Here is a 13854-nt window from a genome sequence, read left to right on the forward strand (position 1 = left end):
CTTATTTAAGTAAGTTTTAAATCTTAAATCCTTATTTTATGCAAAACATCTGTTCATAAAGCAAGTTTTTTCATTTTCCATAATTGTTTTAGGACTAGTAACTTGAGTCTCAAAATAATTATAAGTTACATTCCTTTGAGAAAACCACAATTAGGCATATCTTCATACCCCGAAAGGGTATCGAAAGCGAACGATTCAAGCCACCCCAGTCAAGAATATTTATACAAATCAAAATCACACCACCGAGGCGTGGATTACTGGATGGATTTGCAGGGGACGCCTGGCATATGGCCACTTGGCAGCACCGAGGTATCGGTCTAACAAAGCCAAAAGATGGGTTAACAATTGTCAAATAACCGCAGGACATGCACATGAGTGCATCGCCGTTTGATTGCCAAGCATGTGTGTGCGAAAGGATAACCTAAGGTGGGATATGATGGGCAGTTGCTTTGATCCTTGATTGGACTGGGTCCACTTCGGGGGCGCATCTGGTCGAGTGATTGATGGCCAAGACACAGATTCCCGCATTCCGCTTCAGCGATTGCTTTAATCGAGTCCCATTTCGAGTCTGGGGAAAGGGAAGTGCTCCAGCTCCAAATTAAATGGTGTCAACTTTGCAGGGAGGACACCATAAAAACTGATGACCATAGCAGATAAAATGTTTTTTTATGTTATTGCCCTGCGCTGCGGCCAAGCTGCAGAGAAGCCGCAAAACAATATTTAAATTTCAAAAGTTGCCACTGTGTACCAGTTAAATGAAGCAGAAGCAAGATTGTTGTCACAGAGGAAACATTTTGGCTCCGGCTTTTTGCATGGAGGAGCACAAAAAATCCACAAACACAGGGAATATATAAATGTGTAAGTTGACAAAGGGGGTGGTCCACCAAGATATAGTTAGCACTCAGGGCCGACCACGCCCCCCAAATCGAATTGACACTCATGGCGGGCACACTTTGGAAATTGATCCCAGGGACGTGCGGCACACAACTCGCCAAGTCGCACTCATAAATCATAAATCAATAGGAGAGAAAAACCCTCGGAGGCAAGGGACAACCTCACCCCTTCTCCCTTCCGAATGACCCGGCTAATGATGTCTTAAAAAACGATTCGGCAACTGGTCATGTGACAGCAAATGGGGGCCATCGATGTCCTCAGGTCAAACGCATTATCAAAATTGCCGTTTCAGCTGCCGAGGAGCTGAGCGCCAGCCTGGGAAATTGAATTTCCACGACCCAAAGTGGGCAGCGTTGGGTAGAGTAACAATATTTTTCCAAATCGGCTTTAAGTCATCAAAAGTAATAGACAACCCCCGGTCGCCGTAAAAAGCAGATTGCGAGGCGCGTCAGCCGGAGCGCCAGGAGACGATTGTGGAACACATGCTGTGCGCATATGATGACTGACGATGGCGATGATGAGGCTGGGCCGCTTATCACAAGGGACCAGGCACACGCACGGGCGGCGCAAATCCGGGAGGAGCTGGCGGCCAAGCAACATGTGAAGCCGCAGGATGCAAAGCCCCCGAAACATGTTTATACTCAAGTCATTAAATGTATAGGATAGGCTTCAATTTGAATAGAGGCTTCAGTTGAAGGAGTCTTCAATGGCCAACAAAAATTTTTTTAGAATAATTGATTTAAAAAATATTTTATAAGCCTTTAAATCTATTTTCTGATCGCTCCTTTTGAATTGTTTTTTTTTTTTTCATTGGTATATGTTATATGGATGTGAATATGTTTATAAAAGCTTTATGTTATACAGGGCACTAGATCTATGCGAAGGAGTTTTGACACTATAAGTGCACAAATATAAAGATAATAATGTTTTTAAGTACCCCAAATAAGTAGAATAAACGGTTATAATTTAAATAATTATTTACCTTACGTACACGTTAACTATATTATAACTACTCCACATCGTCCGGTATCTCCGAGTCCTCAATCGTTCGCGTGGCTGGTATGTACACCTTGAAGGCGAACTTGGACTTGACAAAGGAGCCGGTGTTGAGGACAGTGCAACCATGTTGATTGCTGCTAAAACTCTGGCACGAGTCTCCCATAACTATCAGATCTGGCAGTGGATAGAGCCACAGGGCGGGATCGTAGTCCCAGTGCACTGGCATGGCGATGGGATGAATGGGCACCAAGTGACCCTGGCACACAATTGTTCTCGCGAAATGTTGTTCTATCTGCGACGTATCTTCGGGAAAATGTAAGGTGTTCCGGCAAAATTTGGCCATCAAGTCCAGGCGGCAAACAACGATCTGTTGGGTGCAGTACTGCAGACGGCAGGGATTCGTAGCCAGCTGGGTGCGTGGCCAGGCCTTCAGCAGACCGGCTGCCAGGCATTCAGGAATAGGGGCTCGAGGCAGAATATTTGGAGCTGTGGGATCTTCCGACGAGGGAACGAGTATCAGATCGGTTTGCTTCTTCAGCTGCTCACAGCCGGCAGCGAGGCCTCCCAATGCATCCAGGTGATGCCTAAGTTCGTGGTGATTCCTTGTGCTGGCCGTGAACGGTCCCATGAGTACAATAGCCTGTGGCGGGCAGGAGTCGTATCCCACAAACAGCTGGCGCAGCTTGTCCATGACCACGGGCAGATCCAAACGGACATCGGATAGGAAAACTATGGTCGTTTCGGTGTTGGTGCGCTCTAGTTCCTGCAGACGGGGTGAGTACTTGAGCAGCTTGCTGGACTCACCGCCCCAGGTGTTGGCGGTACCGAAGAAGGCACGACTGCTGGTGGCTGGTTCCGCGGGTGGAAAGCCCAGGCCATCAACTAGGGAGAGAATATGTGTTATATAGGCGATCGCTTCATTTATTTCTGTATACAAACCTTTAAGTATGCCATCCTTATAGTTCCCCTCAGCCAGTACAAAGCAACCCTCGCAGAAAAAGCCTGCGTGGAAACGGGCTCCAGTGAGGTCCAACTGGACACAGCCGGTGGGATCCTCCACGTAGAACTTGCCCTCCTTCAGCTGGGTAAGTAGTCCCAGAACGACGGCTTCCTTCACCGCCGAGGTGGCCAGCAGGTTCTCCGCAAACTGGAGCTTGAATTTCTTGGCCTGGGCATCGGCGCCCACGCCATCCTGGATAACAGCTGGTGCGAATAGGTCATGTCGCAGCGTTTTCTGGAGCAACATGGCATAGCGCTGCTGCATGTAGTCCGATTTCATGCGAGGAGCGGTCAGCAGCTGTCGCGGCGTAGTGTCCAGTTCGAACTTCTTGACCCGCTGATTGTAGCGATAACGGGGCACCGTGAAGGCGTCTATCAGGGCGAACACCGTCTCCCCTTCGTCCAATCCCACCCGGTTCAGTTCATTGATGGCCTTTTCCAGGGCAGCCCTCTCCACATGAGGCGTCACTAGCTTCTGGCTCTGCAGGTTCTCGGTGATCACCGTCAGCCATTTGTCCCGTTCGGCGGGGTCGAAGGGCAGCAGCTGCTCTGCCAGGTAGGAACTGTTCTCCGAGCGTATCAGGAAGCCACATAGTTTGAAGGTGTTTGTTATTCGCCTCCTTAGCGGCAGCAAATCCGCATCCATTGTTATTGAAGAAATTCGCGCGCAAAATAGAGGTGGCAGCTAATGGGTTATCCGATTATCCGATATGTCTTCGAGATCAGTGTGACCGGTCAGCTCAAACATCGTACGTAAAGGTACTGTTGGAAACTATCGATACACAAGGCGGGAAAATAAATTGGTTTAAAAAATGCCTGGCTTTAAACATTTATTAAAGTGTAGGAAAAGTTGGCGTTTAACATATCAACTTTTACTTTATATATTATTTTCCTAAAACGACGAGAAAATGCCGCCCAAAAATTGTGAAAACTACGAGGACTTCCTTCCGATTATCGGAGACTTTGGGGCCTTTCAGAAGATACTCCTCCTCTGGATGATGCCCACCACCTTCATATTTTCATTCACCTACTTCGGACAGATATTCATGATTCTCGTCCCCAAAAATCACTGGTGCAGGATTCGGGAACTGGAGGATCTGCCAATGAAGGAACAAATTAACCGGGGCATACCCAAAAACGAAGATGACGATTTTAAAAGATGTCTCAGGTTTGATATCCCCTTCGATTCGGATAGGACCAACACGACCAACCGGACTAGAACCCAGATACCATGCAACGACGGCTGGATCTACGATCGAGATGAGATTCCGTACGAGTCCATTGCCACCGAGTACAATTGGGTGTGTGACAAAAAGGAGCTTGGCACCTACAGCGTCATCGCCTTTTTCATGGGATCCATTGTGGGCTGCCTTTGCTTAGGATACATCGCTGATCACCAAGGGCGATTGGTGGCCTTGTTCCTGGCCAACTTCTGCGCCCTAATCGGCGGTCTCGTTAGTGTGTTCTGCAAGGACTTTTACTGCTTTGCTGCCAGTAGATTTGTGGCGGGACTGGCATTGAACAACAGCTTCGTTTGTTACTTTATTCTAGGTGAGTAATTGTTTTTAAGGGCCTCTTTCACTCACTTTTATTCAAGCAGTTATAGAGAACGTTGGCATTAAATACCGCACTCTGGTTGGGAATTTGGCCCTGGCAGTTTTCTTCACCTTAGGCGCCTGCACTCTTCCCTGGCTGGCCTATGCCTTCGATAGCTGGAGGCACTATGCGTTGTCCGTTTCACTGCCTGTTGCATTTGTTATGTTAATGTGCTTTCTGATTCCCGAGTCACCCAGGTTAGTTACTTATAACCCTAGAATATTTTAAAAACTAAGAAACAAAGATTAAATTATATCAACATGAAATTTCGAGATGAAGCTTTCTTAAAATGAAGAGCAAAATCTTCTTGATTTCGTTTTTCGAGACAAGAGTAGCCTGGAAAATGGAGAATATTGAGCATTTTTGTTTTTTGCAGTTGGCTCATATCGGTGGGGAAGGTGGAGAGAGGAATGAAGGTCCTGAGAAAGGCGGCCAGGATCAATAAGAAAAACATTTCCGAGGAGGAGTGGTTAAAGATGAAGCAATGCTTCGAACTGAAATTCGCCGATGAGCAGTCGGGCAAAAAATACTCCTTCCTGGATCTCTTCAAAAGCTGTCGCAGGCTTGTCGTAATTGCGATATTGATCATTAGTTGGATGATCGTGGCCTTGGCTTACGATGCTCATGTGCGGGTGGTCGAATTATTCGACACCAATGTCTTCATTACCTTTTCCCTGGCCTCACTCGTGGAATTGCCAGCAGGAATTTTGCCGATTCTCCTGCTAGATCGAATTGGTCGCAAACCCATAATGACTGCTGCGTTGCTGTTTTGTGCGGCATCTAGTCTTAGCACTGGCTTGCTGAAAAGCCAATGGGATGTCACGACATCAGCAATTGTGGCCAGATTTTTCGTCGGCATTGCGTACAACGTGGAGCAGCAGTGGGCCTCCGAAGTCCTGCCCACTGTGTTGCGCGGACAGGGCCTGGCTGTCATCAATGTCTTGGGTCAGGTCGGTGCCCTGCTATCCCCAGTTGTTATCTACACCCACCACTATTACCGTTCCTTGCCCATGTTTATAATCACATTACTTTTGGTGATTGGCGCTTCGGTAATCCTACTTCTGCCAGAGACCAAGAATACCACGCTGCCTCAAACGCTGGAAGAGGCGGATAAGCGGTGGGTCATAAATTGTAGATGTCGTAAAGTAAAAGATGATCAATGAAATTTCAACTGCTTTATTTTTACAATTATTCGAGGTCTTTTTCCTTTACGTTTTATTATTTCCCGTCTTAATGTCTAGGAAAGTTAAATACTTTAAGTATTTAAAAAAAGGTGCCGATTAACCCGATAAGTTGTGAGCAAAGTTTCACTCCATGGTTCGAGTCTGTGGAGAGCGTGTCGTATTTTTTGTTGGTATATTTAAGGGTTTTTGCCAACGACTACTGCGGTCACATCGCGCAGCACGTGTAAAAAATTGAAACCGATTTTCGCTGTTTATCCCCACAAAATGGATGTTGTCAAGGAAGTTTTAGCCAAACACCAAAAGGAATTGGACAAATACAAGCCGATCACAGTAGAAAAGCATCTAGAATGTCGTCTGGACGTGGGCACCCTGCTGATCACAGATCCCAACGACTTCGATGACCGGGAACTGAAGTAAGCAATGAGAATCTAGCGAGGATCACAGATTTTTCACTTGTTACCTCTCTTTTCAGGGAAAACAAGGAGGAGTACCTGACCGCACTGACCCGTGAGAACACCCAACTCCTGGTGAACGCCATCTGGGAACTGCCCACGGAGCGGGTGGACGAGAGCATTGTGGCCAAACTGCCGGAACCCACGACCGTACTGCCTCGTCTCCGTAAACCTCCAGGTCCTCGACCACTCACCAAATGGGAGAAGTTCGCCAAGGAGAAGGGCATCAGCAAGAAGAAGAAGGACAAGAAGACCTACGACGAGACCATGGATGTAAGATTAACCCCTAAAGTCCATAGATTAGCCCAAACTAATACCCTAAATCTCCACAGAAATGGGTCCCCACATATGGTTTCAAGCGAGCAGAGGCCGAAAAGGCCAAGGATTGGGTGCTCGAGGTGCCACAGAATGCAGATCCCAATACGGACATGTTCCAGAAGAAGATCGACCTGCGCAACGAGAAGGTGGCCAAGAACGAGATCCAGCGCATGAAGAATATTGTGCGGGCCAAGAGGATCGACATGCCACGCAGCGGTTACCTGGGACCTGAGGCTGCCTCGTCCAGCCAGCTCTTGACCGCAGTGACTGTGGCCAAATCCTCGACAGCCTCTGTCGGTAAATTCCAAAACAAACTGCCCAAGGAGAAGGAGGCACGTGGTCTGGGCATCAAGGAGCTAATCCCTGGCGGCAAGCGCAAGCAGTCGCATATCACACAAACGCCCGAGAAGGAGGCCAACCTGGATCTCATCAAGAGCGTGCTGAACAAGAAGCCCAAGCTGGACGTCAGCAAGGCGATATCGATGGAAAAGCGCGACAATCGTTTGGCGTAAGTTAAACACCTGGCTGTTATTAAATACAGTATAATTAAGACCTTATTTTCTCAACAGACGCGAGGCAGAGGCTGAAAACGAGCCAGTTAAGAAGGGCAACAAGAAGCCCAAGGGCAAGGGCAGTCGCAAGGCGGTGGGCAAGAAGTCCAAGGGCAATCACGGCCAAAGGGCTCCGGGCAAGAAGGCTCAGGCCGGTCGCAAACGTCGCTAGAGCGTTTATTTTACATGCCTTAGGACATTTTAATTAACGGAAAACACTTTACACTTATGCTTAATAAATCTTAGCCATAAGACAAACCAAAAACTATCTTCGGTAAAAACGTAAGTTCACTGGGGACGTGTGCCTCTTTAGGTACTGGTAAACGAAGTTGCGGAAGACGCGGTTAAAATTTCGAATGGATGGCCAGTGCAGATTGGCGGCGTTGTCCCTCGGCGTGTGCCAAACGTCCGGGAAGGGAGTGGCCACCAAGTGCAGCACAGGAACATCTGCGGAAAAAAACACTTGATTTATGGCCCATTAGATAAAAATATCAAATCAAACTTACTCTCATCCAAGAACGGACGATGATCGTCATCGACCAGACCGCCGCTTACACGACTTAGAAACATATTGTTATTGCCCTCTAGCTGGCCGGCGGTGCGCAGGGTTCTCTCAATTTGCACAAGACTGGAGTGCAGTCCGTGGGTGTTCTCATAAAAACTGGAGAACGTGGGATTCTTCGCCCCAATGAGGTCCAACAGCACCAGCACTTCCTGTTATTGAATTAATTTTAGCAAGCTGATAACTCTAACTAAGGTCATTGACTCACAATTCGATCTATATGTCGCGGGGCCAGTTGAACTTGGCCTGCACTCTGGGAGCCACTGCGTGTCTTAGCCAGCTTCGATGCCAGATGCTTTGAGCCGTAAACGGAATCGGCACTGGTCCACTCCTTAAAGGCCTCCTCGCCATCAAAGAATATGAGCTGCAGAATTTTAATTAAATAATTCAAAATTAAAAGAAAGAGGTTCAAGACCCACTTCTCGCAACACTAACTCCCCAACCTTATCATATCATTTTATAGGTGTTCTTTTGGGGGAACACCATAGAAAAAACTTGTTTTCGTCTAGGTTTTTTATAGATGGAGTTCCATGGAAAATTTATGAACTGTCAAGGTCCAGTATAATGCAAGCCACTTACCATAAGTCCCACGTCGCTGCGATTGAGAAACTCTTTCTGCAGATACCCACTCAGGGTCTTGGCGGTGTTCAGCAGAATGGCACAGGGCACCGCGGAGTCGGTGGCCCCCACAAATCCCGGGTCGTTGGGGAAGTACTTGCTGTCGTAGTGGCAGGCCAGAGCCAGGAAGTTGTGGGCCTGGGGATTGATGGTACCCACAACATTGTCGAACGTAAGCTCTCCGAGAACTGGAACTCGCTGCTTGAACTCATCCACTTCCGTCTGGAAGCCAAGGCCGCTCAGCGATTGGACCAGGTACTCGCGCACCTGCTCGTAATGTTAATTTAAAAATACCTAGCTATTCGATTTTCAATCTTTATCACCCACCTGTTGATGTCCCCGACTGCCGACGACGCGTGGCACCAAAATGGAGTCCAGGGTGCGGTTGAAGTGGACCTCATCGTCGCGCCACTGGGATCCAGTCTGAAAATTGGTTAGATATAGGTGGGATTTTTTCTTGGACACTTTACCATCTGTGATTTTCCAAGTGAGTCACAGTGGTTTTGATTGTTTTCAAGGGGGCAGACTTACGTTGCCCGATGGAGCTTGTGGCTTGCAGGGCGGGACGAGGAGGAGCAGCAGGCCGGCTGCGGCAAAAATCACGGAACCGATCCCCATCTTTACGCTTGGGAGCTTGGCGACGCACTGAAGCGCGCTCGACGCCAGAAAAATCGATCTTTACCGTAGTTTTGTTGTGATTACGATGCTGGTTGCTTTTGTTTTCGTTTTCCGTTGCCTCTTTGGCGGGCAAAACCATTTCGAAAGCTTTGGGCCCCAGTTCGAGAGAGGTTTTTGAAGAGACTATAATGATGCGAGAGCCCCAACCAGCTTTAAGCCAACGGTCGTTGGGGAAAAGTGTGCCCGGTGGCGCGGTGATCAAGATTAATAACCGCTGATAACAATAATTAACTTAAATACTATGCATTACAATCAGAGATCATTTTAATAGTGACTAGCTCTATTTAACACTAGTACGAGCAATCAGAAAAAACTTTCACATTTCCAGAATAGCTCCCAATAAAAGTTGGAATTACTTAACCCATGTATTAACTGTTTACTCTTGAAAATAGGCTGTAGTTTATCTTAACACCATATTCAGGGAACTAGAGAATTTCAAGGGATAATTTCAACTGTTTTTATTATTATTATCCAAATCGTTATTCGCGGCAATAATATTATTTGCTGCTATGTACGAATCCCACTGTTCCAGAAACTCATACACAAGTCGGCGCATTATTTTGATCGTATTACGGATAGTAGGATAGTGTAAATTTTCCTGAGTATCTGCAGCCGTGTGAAGAACTTTTGGATATTCTTGGGGAGCCACATGCATGACTGGAACACCTATAAATTAAAATAATATAAAACAAGCAACATCCCCTCATTTAAGCATATAGTAATACTGTTACCCATTTCATGGAATAAAACATGATCGTCAAGCAGATCGTCATCATATTGCTTCTTCTTTTGGAACAACACATGGCAGTCGGTTAGTTGTCCTGATTTTCTGAGTTCTAGTTCCATGTCAGCAACCAGCTCGTGCAGATCCTCGCTAGCTTCAAAATAGCTATTAAAAGTTTGATTCGGAGCTCCAATATAGCTGAGGGTTAGTACAAGAGCCTGTACAAGAGAATTCAAATATTTTTGTAGTTTCAAATTTGTTTAGTACGTCATATTTAAATAAAAGTAGTTTTTTAAATATAATTACTATTTCATCGAAAGTTATAATATCATCTTCTATAAAGCGACCTGAACCAATAAGTTCGTTTCCATCTCCATTGTCCGAAGTCACAGGATTGTGGCCATCAAAGAAGATAAGCTACAAAAATATGTTCATTAAATTTACATTTAAATACCTTTGCAAATCATCTTACAGCCAGACCCATGCCACTTCCCTTGGACAACTTCTCGGCTAAGAACAATCCCAAAGTTTTGGCCAGGTTTAGGAGAATGGCACAGGGAACAGCTTCTGTGGCAGACGGAAAAATGTCCTTGTCCCAGTCCTTGAGCTTTTTGCTGTCGTAGTGACAGGTCAGCATCAGAACATGCTCCGCCTCCGTATTCCAAAAGCCCAACAAATTGGTGAAGTTGGCGCCTTCTTGGAATTCATTTCGTACAACAGTGAAGTCCAAGCGCTGCAGCTCCTGGTGGATAAAATCCCGAACCTCGGAATGTCCCTGACTGCCCACAAATCGGGGCTTCAGTAGTTTCGCCAAAGTGGCATTAAAGTGGTCCTCATCATCAAAAAACACAAAAGGTAGCTGCTCAGCAGCCCAACGCAATAGCAGGGTATTAAGTACCACATATACCACACTCACGATAAACGCAATCCGGCCGAACATTAGAGAAAGGTGTTCCTGGTACGACTGGCAGTAGCGAGTGAGTAAATTTCTGGCCCAGAACTAAGTATTCCCAGAATTTTCCCCTTATCTAATGCATTCGTCTCATGAAGGTTGGCGAAATGTTTGTTCATTAACAGGGTTCGGCAGAACTAGGCTTCCCAGAAGCAGCTACTCTCCTACAAAAAATGTATGTTTTAGGATTCGGTTTAATCTCGGTTTTGACTTAAGTAAACAAGAAAACATCCATAATGATTGCTAATAAAAATGTTTGGTTACATAAAAAAAAAGAAACTTCCCACAGCAAGTATCTAAATAAGAAACCTACAAAATATCCTTAAGATACACCCATCAGTTTCCGTATTTGTAGGTTCGGATTTCCCTTTCCTCGCTTTTGTTTTCGCTGGGCGTAGGACTTGGGTCCTGCGGCACGGATCTTGACTTGCGAAACATACGGCTGGATCGAAACTCTTCCTTCGACAAGGTCCTTAAGCTGGAGCCCTGGTGCCAAGTGTGCCGGGGCCGGGATTTCTTTGCCCCTGGGCCACAGCAGGGCATGTGCCAGATCCTTTGATTTCGTCCGAACTCAGCTCCGTCGCTGAGGGTTTGTGGAAGCTCGTGGTTGAGAGTTTCCGGCAAAAAAAGGGCCAGAGCACCGCCCACGATTCCAAGGACCCCCAAAACGATTAGCATATGGGAGAAGGACACTTGGGCAAGGTAAACCACTGGCGGAGACATCAGCATCGCCACAAAGCCCATCGTATGGATAAAGGCCACTCCTTGGGCTCTCACCACAGTGGGCAGGATCTCTGCGGCCCACTGTAGCCCAATATTATAGCACATGTTGGCGAAGAATCTCCCGGCTAGCGCTGATATTCTCATTTGCAATGGATTCGTCAAACAGGCTCCGACCACACTGAAGATTCCACTCAACGAGGTGTAGGCAAAGGAGCACCAGCGACGTCCACAGCGGTCCAGGGTAAGGATAACCAGGAGATTGCCCGGCAGCTCCGTGGCGCAAGCGATGGTGAAGAACACAAAGATATTGTTAGTGTCCAGGACACTGGCCGCCCGCACATGTCCATCGTAAACCAGGGACATGGCCATCCAAATAAGGATCAGCAGGACCATATGAAGGGCAGTTCGCTTCCGCTTGAATAGTGAAATCACGGTAAAGTCACGCCCGTAGAGTTCCTCCTTGTAGAACTGCGTGCAGCTCGTCTCGAAGAGATCGAGTACATGATGGGTCACAAGCTTTTTGTTAACCCTAATCATCTTTTTCAATATCTCCATGGCCTTCTCAATATCACCGATGGATACCAGCCAACTGTAATGGCTGGCAATGAGGTCTCTGGGTTTGTACTTGAGATAGGGCAGGACCTACCGTGCAGACTCGGGCAGCGCAAAGAAGGAAAACAACGCCAATACAATTGGTAAAGATGCCCATGAGGAGAATCTTCTCCAGTTTCCTGCCGCAACGGCTATCCAGGGCATCAACATCGTAAAGGGGCAATAGAACAGGGCCAGAGACAAGTTGGCCACCAGGGTGCGGTACTTGGGACCCACATACTCGAGGACTGTAAATATATTTAAGAATATATAAACCAATTATTTCTTCCATCAACTTGCTTACCCAAAATATATACCATCGTAAAGCAGGTGTCGTAGGAGAGCCCCACCAAAAATCTTGAGATTGCAAAGGATAAGAAGTCCGTGGACATCGAGGTGAACAGGCTGCCCACCAAGGCCAGGAAGCAGCTGCTGACCAGGGCAGCCAACCGACCGCAGTGGTCGGCAAAGTGCCCGTAGGCCAGACCTCCCAGGATGGAGCCCAAGAAGAATATGATCTGGGCGTAGGTGGAGTACTTGTCGTTCTCGCACAGCCAGCCGAACTCCATGGTGGCCGACTCGAAAGGTGGGCCCTCCTGCTCGAAGACATATCCCTTTTGGCACGGAATAGTGGGCAGGGAGGTGTTAATGTAAGAACTCTGGTCCTCCGCGTAGTGGATCTCTGTGTAGTTGGTGTCGTACATCCTGCAGCGACTGTACGATCCATCCATCTCCCTGGGAATGGACAACTGCTTGCGCAGCTCCACACTTTGCGTGTGGTACAGCTCCGGCACTAGGCAGTAGTATTTGGAAGGAGTTAGGGACATGAATATCTGGCCCAGATACACGAAGGCGGTGATGAAGCAGAAGGGGATCATGAACAGGAAGAGCATCACCTGGAATCGGCCGAACTGGCCTATCATCGGGAGGATGTCATCGAAATCTATGTAGTCCTCCGTCTCCCACGACCGTCGCGGTAATGAAGTGTTCGATCTTTTCCTTTCCCACATCGAGATACGGGAACTATCTTCATCTTGCAGATCGGCATATCTTACTTTAATCTGATCTAACGAATCGGTCGCTTGAACTCCAATGTCCCGCCTCTCCGGCTGAATATTAAATGATCTATTTGTATTGAGATATATATTGCGCATTCTTGGATATATCAATAGGACTTACGGCTTCTTGGGCTCCGACTGCTGACCCTGATCCCTTATTACACTTCTACGCCGATCTTTGTCTTCAGATGATCTATTTGGATTTTCGTCATTTGCCATTATATAGCCCCAGATAAAATCAAAAATACGACGAATAAGTTTTGGCTTCTTGTCTAGAGAAAAGGCCGTAATAAATATATGGTAATTTTTTGGATAAAATTATAATATAATTTGGAAATGTGTACCGTTTTATTAAAAATTAATTTTAACGAAAACATTGCACACTTTTTAATAAAAAAGTATTTGTTTAATATACCGTAAATTTAAAACTTACTACTTTTTTCCATCAGAAAGGTTAAACGACATTATTTTCCAAAAACACTTTGTTTATTTTTTTGGAACTAACACTAGAAAATGAACACTAGATTGTTACTAGAAAAATAAGTAGTGTGTTCAAATTTTTTAAATTTGACAATGTGTTGAACAATTTGTTTTAGTAGCTAACATTGTGATTAGGAAGTGGAATCGCAAACAAATCCTCACTATCATCGCTCAAACATTAATCCCCTTTTAGACCATTTAATCAGCTGTGACTTGTTAAATTCTGATGTTCTTTTACCATGATGACTTGGTGCTTTTCCACGCCAGTGCTTTGGCTACTTTCGCCTTCATTTACGATTCGGTGGCGGCAACTGGAGCACGAAATGGGCATTGTCATTGGACGCACAGCGACTCCACGACGCCACGAATCCTCCTCTGCGGCTGGCTCATCTCAAAGGCCGCCCGCCGAGCACTTTCCACGTTAATTAAAGGCTTACGCAAATCCAATCGACAACTAATCCGGAGCAGTAATTTG

At 46.5% G+C, this 13854-nt stretch overlaps 6 protein-coding genes across 13 annotated transcripts; 2 read left to right on the forward strand and 4 right to left on the reverse strand.

Moving 5' to 3' along the window:
• Positions 1-28: 28 nt before the first annotated feature.
• Positions 29-3576, reverse strand: LOC108028618 (DNA polymerase epsilon subunit 2). The gene is made up of 2 exons (XM_017100537.3): positions 2833-3576; positions 29-2775 (listed from the first exon to the last, which is right to left on the reverse strand). The coding sequence occupies exons 1-2, from the start codon at positions 3536-3538 to the stop codon at positions 1904-1906; spliced, it is 1578 nt and encodes a 525-aa protein (XP_016956026.1). The 5' UTR covers positions 3539-3576; the 3' UTR covers positions 29-1903.
• Positions 3577-3742: 166 nt separating this feature from the next.
• LOC108028617 (solute carrier family 22 member 3) lies at positions 3743-5653 on the forward strand. Of its 3 annotated transcripts, none has more exons than XM_050886120.1 (3): positions 3743-4443; positions 4490-4685; positions 4865-5653. In XM_050886120.1, the coding sequence occupies exons 1-3, from the start codon at positions 3801-3803 to the stop codon at positions 5649-5651; spliced, it is 1626 nt and encodes a 541-aa protein (XP_050742077.1). In that variant the 5' UTR covers positions 3743-3800; the 3' UTR covers positions 5652-5653. The 3 variants fall into 3 exon arrangements, with proteins under 3 accessions (XP_050742077.1, XP_016956025.1, XP_043950929.1); XM_017100536.3 differs by having other exon boundaries at positions 4493-4685; XM_044094994.2 differs by having other exon boundaries at positions 4499-4685.
• A 213-nt stretch (positions 5654-5866) lies between these two features.
• LOC108028619 (ribosome biogenesis regulatory protein homolog) lies at positions 5867-7258 on the forward strand. Its single transcript, XM_017100538.3, has 4 exons — positions 5867-6085; positions 6145-6397; positions 6457-6950; positions 7012-7258. The coding sequence occupies exons 1-4, from the start codon at positions 5937-5939 to the stop codon at positions 7163-7165; spliced, it is 1050 nt and encodes a 349-aa protein (XP_016956027.1). The 5' UTR covers positions 5867-5936; the 3' UTR covers positions 7166-7258.
• Positions 7155-8832, reverse strand: LOC108028620 (glutaminyl-peptide cyclotransferase). Its single transcript, XM_017100540.3, has 6 exons — positions 8705-8832; positions 8501-8596; positions 8135-8440; positions 7764-7919; positions 7500-7707; positions 7155-7440 (listed from the first exon to the last, which is right to left on the reverse strand). Exons 1-6 carry the CDS (start codon positions 8789-8791, stop codon positions 7259-7261), a joined length of 1035 nt encoding a protein of 344 aa, XP_016956029.1. The 5' UTR covers positions 8792-8832; the 3' UTR covers positions 7155-7258.
• A 458-nt stretch (positions 8833-9290) lies between these two features.
• On the reverse strand, positions 9291-10591 carry LOC108028207 (glutaminyl-peptide cyclotransferase). 3 transcript variants are annotated; one of them, XM_050886334.1, is made up of 5 exons: positions 10492-10591; positions 10048-10434; positions 9882-9992; positions 9583-9793; positions 9291-9517 (listed from the first exon to the last, which is right to left on the reverse strand). In XM_050886334.1, the coding sequence occupies exons 1-5, from the start codon at positions 10513-10515 to the stop codon at positions 9300-9302; spliced, it is 951 nt and encodes a 316-aa protein (XP_050742291.1). In that variant the 5' UTR covers positions 10516-10591; the 3' UTR covers positions 9291-9299. The 3 variants fall into 3 exon arrangements, with proteins under 3 accessions (XP_050742291.1, XP_050742292.1, XP_016955361.1); XM_050886335.1 differs by having other exon boundaries at positions 10048-10407; positions 10492-10589; XM_017099872.3 differs by having other exon boundaries at positions 10048-10577.
• A 112-nt stretch (positions 10592-10703) lies between these two features.
• Positions 10704-13380, reverse strand: LOC108028101 (carcinine transporter). Of its 4 annotated transcripts, XM_050886332.1 has the most exons (6): positions 13333-13380; positions 13021-13171; positions 12738-12966; positions 12146-12674; positions 11897-12089; positions 10704-11839 (listed from the first exon to the last, which is right to left on the reverse strand). In XM_050886332.1, exons 1-6 carry the CDS (start codon positions 13343-13345, stop codon positions 10864-10866), a joined length of 2091 nt encoding a protein of 696 aa, XP_050742289.1. In that variant the 5' UTR covers positions 13346-13380; the 3' UTR covers positions 10704-10863. The 4 variants fall into 4 exon arrangements, with proteins under 4 accessions (XP_050742289.1, XP_050742288.1, XP_016955237.1 ...); XM_050886331.1 differs by having other exon boundaries at positions 12146-12966; positions 13333-13351; XM_017099748.3 differs by lacking the exon at positions 13333-13380 and adding an exon at positions 13244-13316 and having other exon boundaries at positions 12146-12966.
• Between the last annotated feature and the right edge of the window lie 474 nt (positions 13381-13854).

Source organism: Drosophila biarmipes, chromosome 3L (assembly GCF_025231255.1).
Source record: "Drosophila biarmipes strain raj3 chromosome 3L, RU_DBia_V1.1, whole genome shotgun sequence".
NCBI lineage: Eukaryota > Metazoa > Arthropoda > Insecta > Diptera > Drosophilidae > Drosophila > Drosophila biarmipes.

Excerpts from the sequence above, each read along its gene's own strand:
- LOC108028618 (XM_017100537.3), bottom strand. The coding sequence starts at position 3,538 with ATGGATGCGGATTTGCTGCCGCTAAGGAGGCGAATAACAAACACCTTC. Across the intron at positions 2,776-2,832 it reads TAAGGATGGCATACTTAAAG|TTGATGGCCTGGGCTTTCCA; the intron begins GTTTGTATACAG and ends TTCTCTCCCTAG.
- LOC108028617 (XM_050886120.1), top strand. The coding sequence starts at position 3,801 with ATGCCGCCCAAAAATTGTGAAAACTACGAGGACTTCCTTCCGATTATC. Across the intron at positions 4,444-4,489 it reads CGTTTGTTACTTTATTCTAG|CAGTTATAGAGAACGTTGGC; the intron begins GTGAGTAATTGT and ends CTTTTATTCAAG. Across the intron at positions 4,686-4,864 it reads CTGATTCCCGAGTCACCCAG|TTGGCTCATATCGGTGGGGA; the intron begins GTTAGTTACTTA and ends TGTTTTTTGCAG.
- LOC108028619 (XM_017100538.3), top strand. The coding sequence starts at position 5,937 with ATGGATGTTGTCAAGGAAGTTTTAGCCAAACACCAAAAGGAATTGGAC. Across the intron at positions 6,086-6,144 it reads TTCGATGACCGGGAACTGAA|GGAAAACAAGGAGGAGTACC; the intron begins GTAAGCAATGAG and ends CTCTCTTTTCAG. Across the intron at positions 6,951-7,011 it reads AAGCGCGACAATCGTTTGGC|ACGCGAGGCAGAGGCTGAAA; the intron begins GTAAGTTAAACA and ends TTTTCTCAACAG.
- LOC108028620 (XM_017100540.3), bottom strand. The coding sequence starts at position 8,791 with ATGGGGATCGGTTCCGTGATTTTTGCCGCAGCCGGCCTGCTGCTCCTC. Across the intron at positions 8,441-8,500 it reads GCAGTCGGGGACATCAACAG|GTGCGCGAGTACCTGGTCCA; the intron begins GTGGGTGATAAA and ends CATTACGAGCAG. Across the intron at positions 7,441-7,499 it reads TCGTCCGTTCTTGGATGAGA|ATGTTCCTGTGCTGCACTTG; the intron begins GTAAGTTTGATT and ends TTTTTTCCGCAG.
- LOC108028207 (XM_017099872.3), bottom strand. The coding sequence starts at position 10,515 with ATGTTCGGCCGGATTGCGTTTATCGTGAGTGTGGTATATGTGGTACTT. Across the intron at positions 9,993-10,047 it reads GAAGTGGCATGGGTCTGGCT|CTTATCTTCTTTGATGGCCA; the intron begins GTAAGATGATTT and ends ATATTTTTGTAG. Across the intron at positions 9,794-9,881 it reads TTATAACTTTCGATGAAATA|GCTCTTGTACTAACCCTCAG; the intron begins GTAATTATATTT and ends TCTCTTGTACAG.
- LOC108028101 (XM_050886331.1), bottom strand. Across the intron at positions 12,967-13,020 it reads CAGTCGGAGCCCAAGAAGCC|ATCATTTAATATTCAGCCGG; the intron begins GTAAGTCCTATT and ends CAATACAAATAG. Across the intron at positions 11,840-11,896 it reads GCGCTGCCCGAGTCTGCACG|TTGGCTGGTATCCATCGGTG; the intron begins GTAGGTCCTGCC and ends CAGCCATTACAG.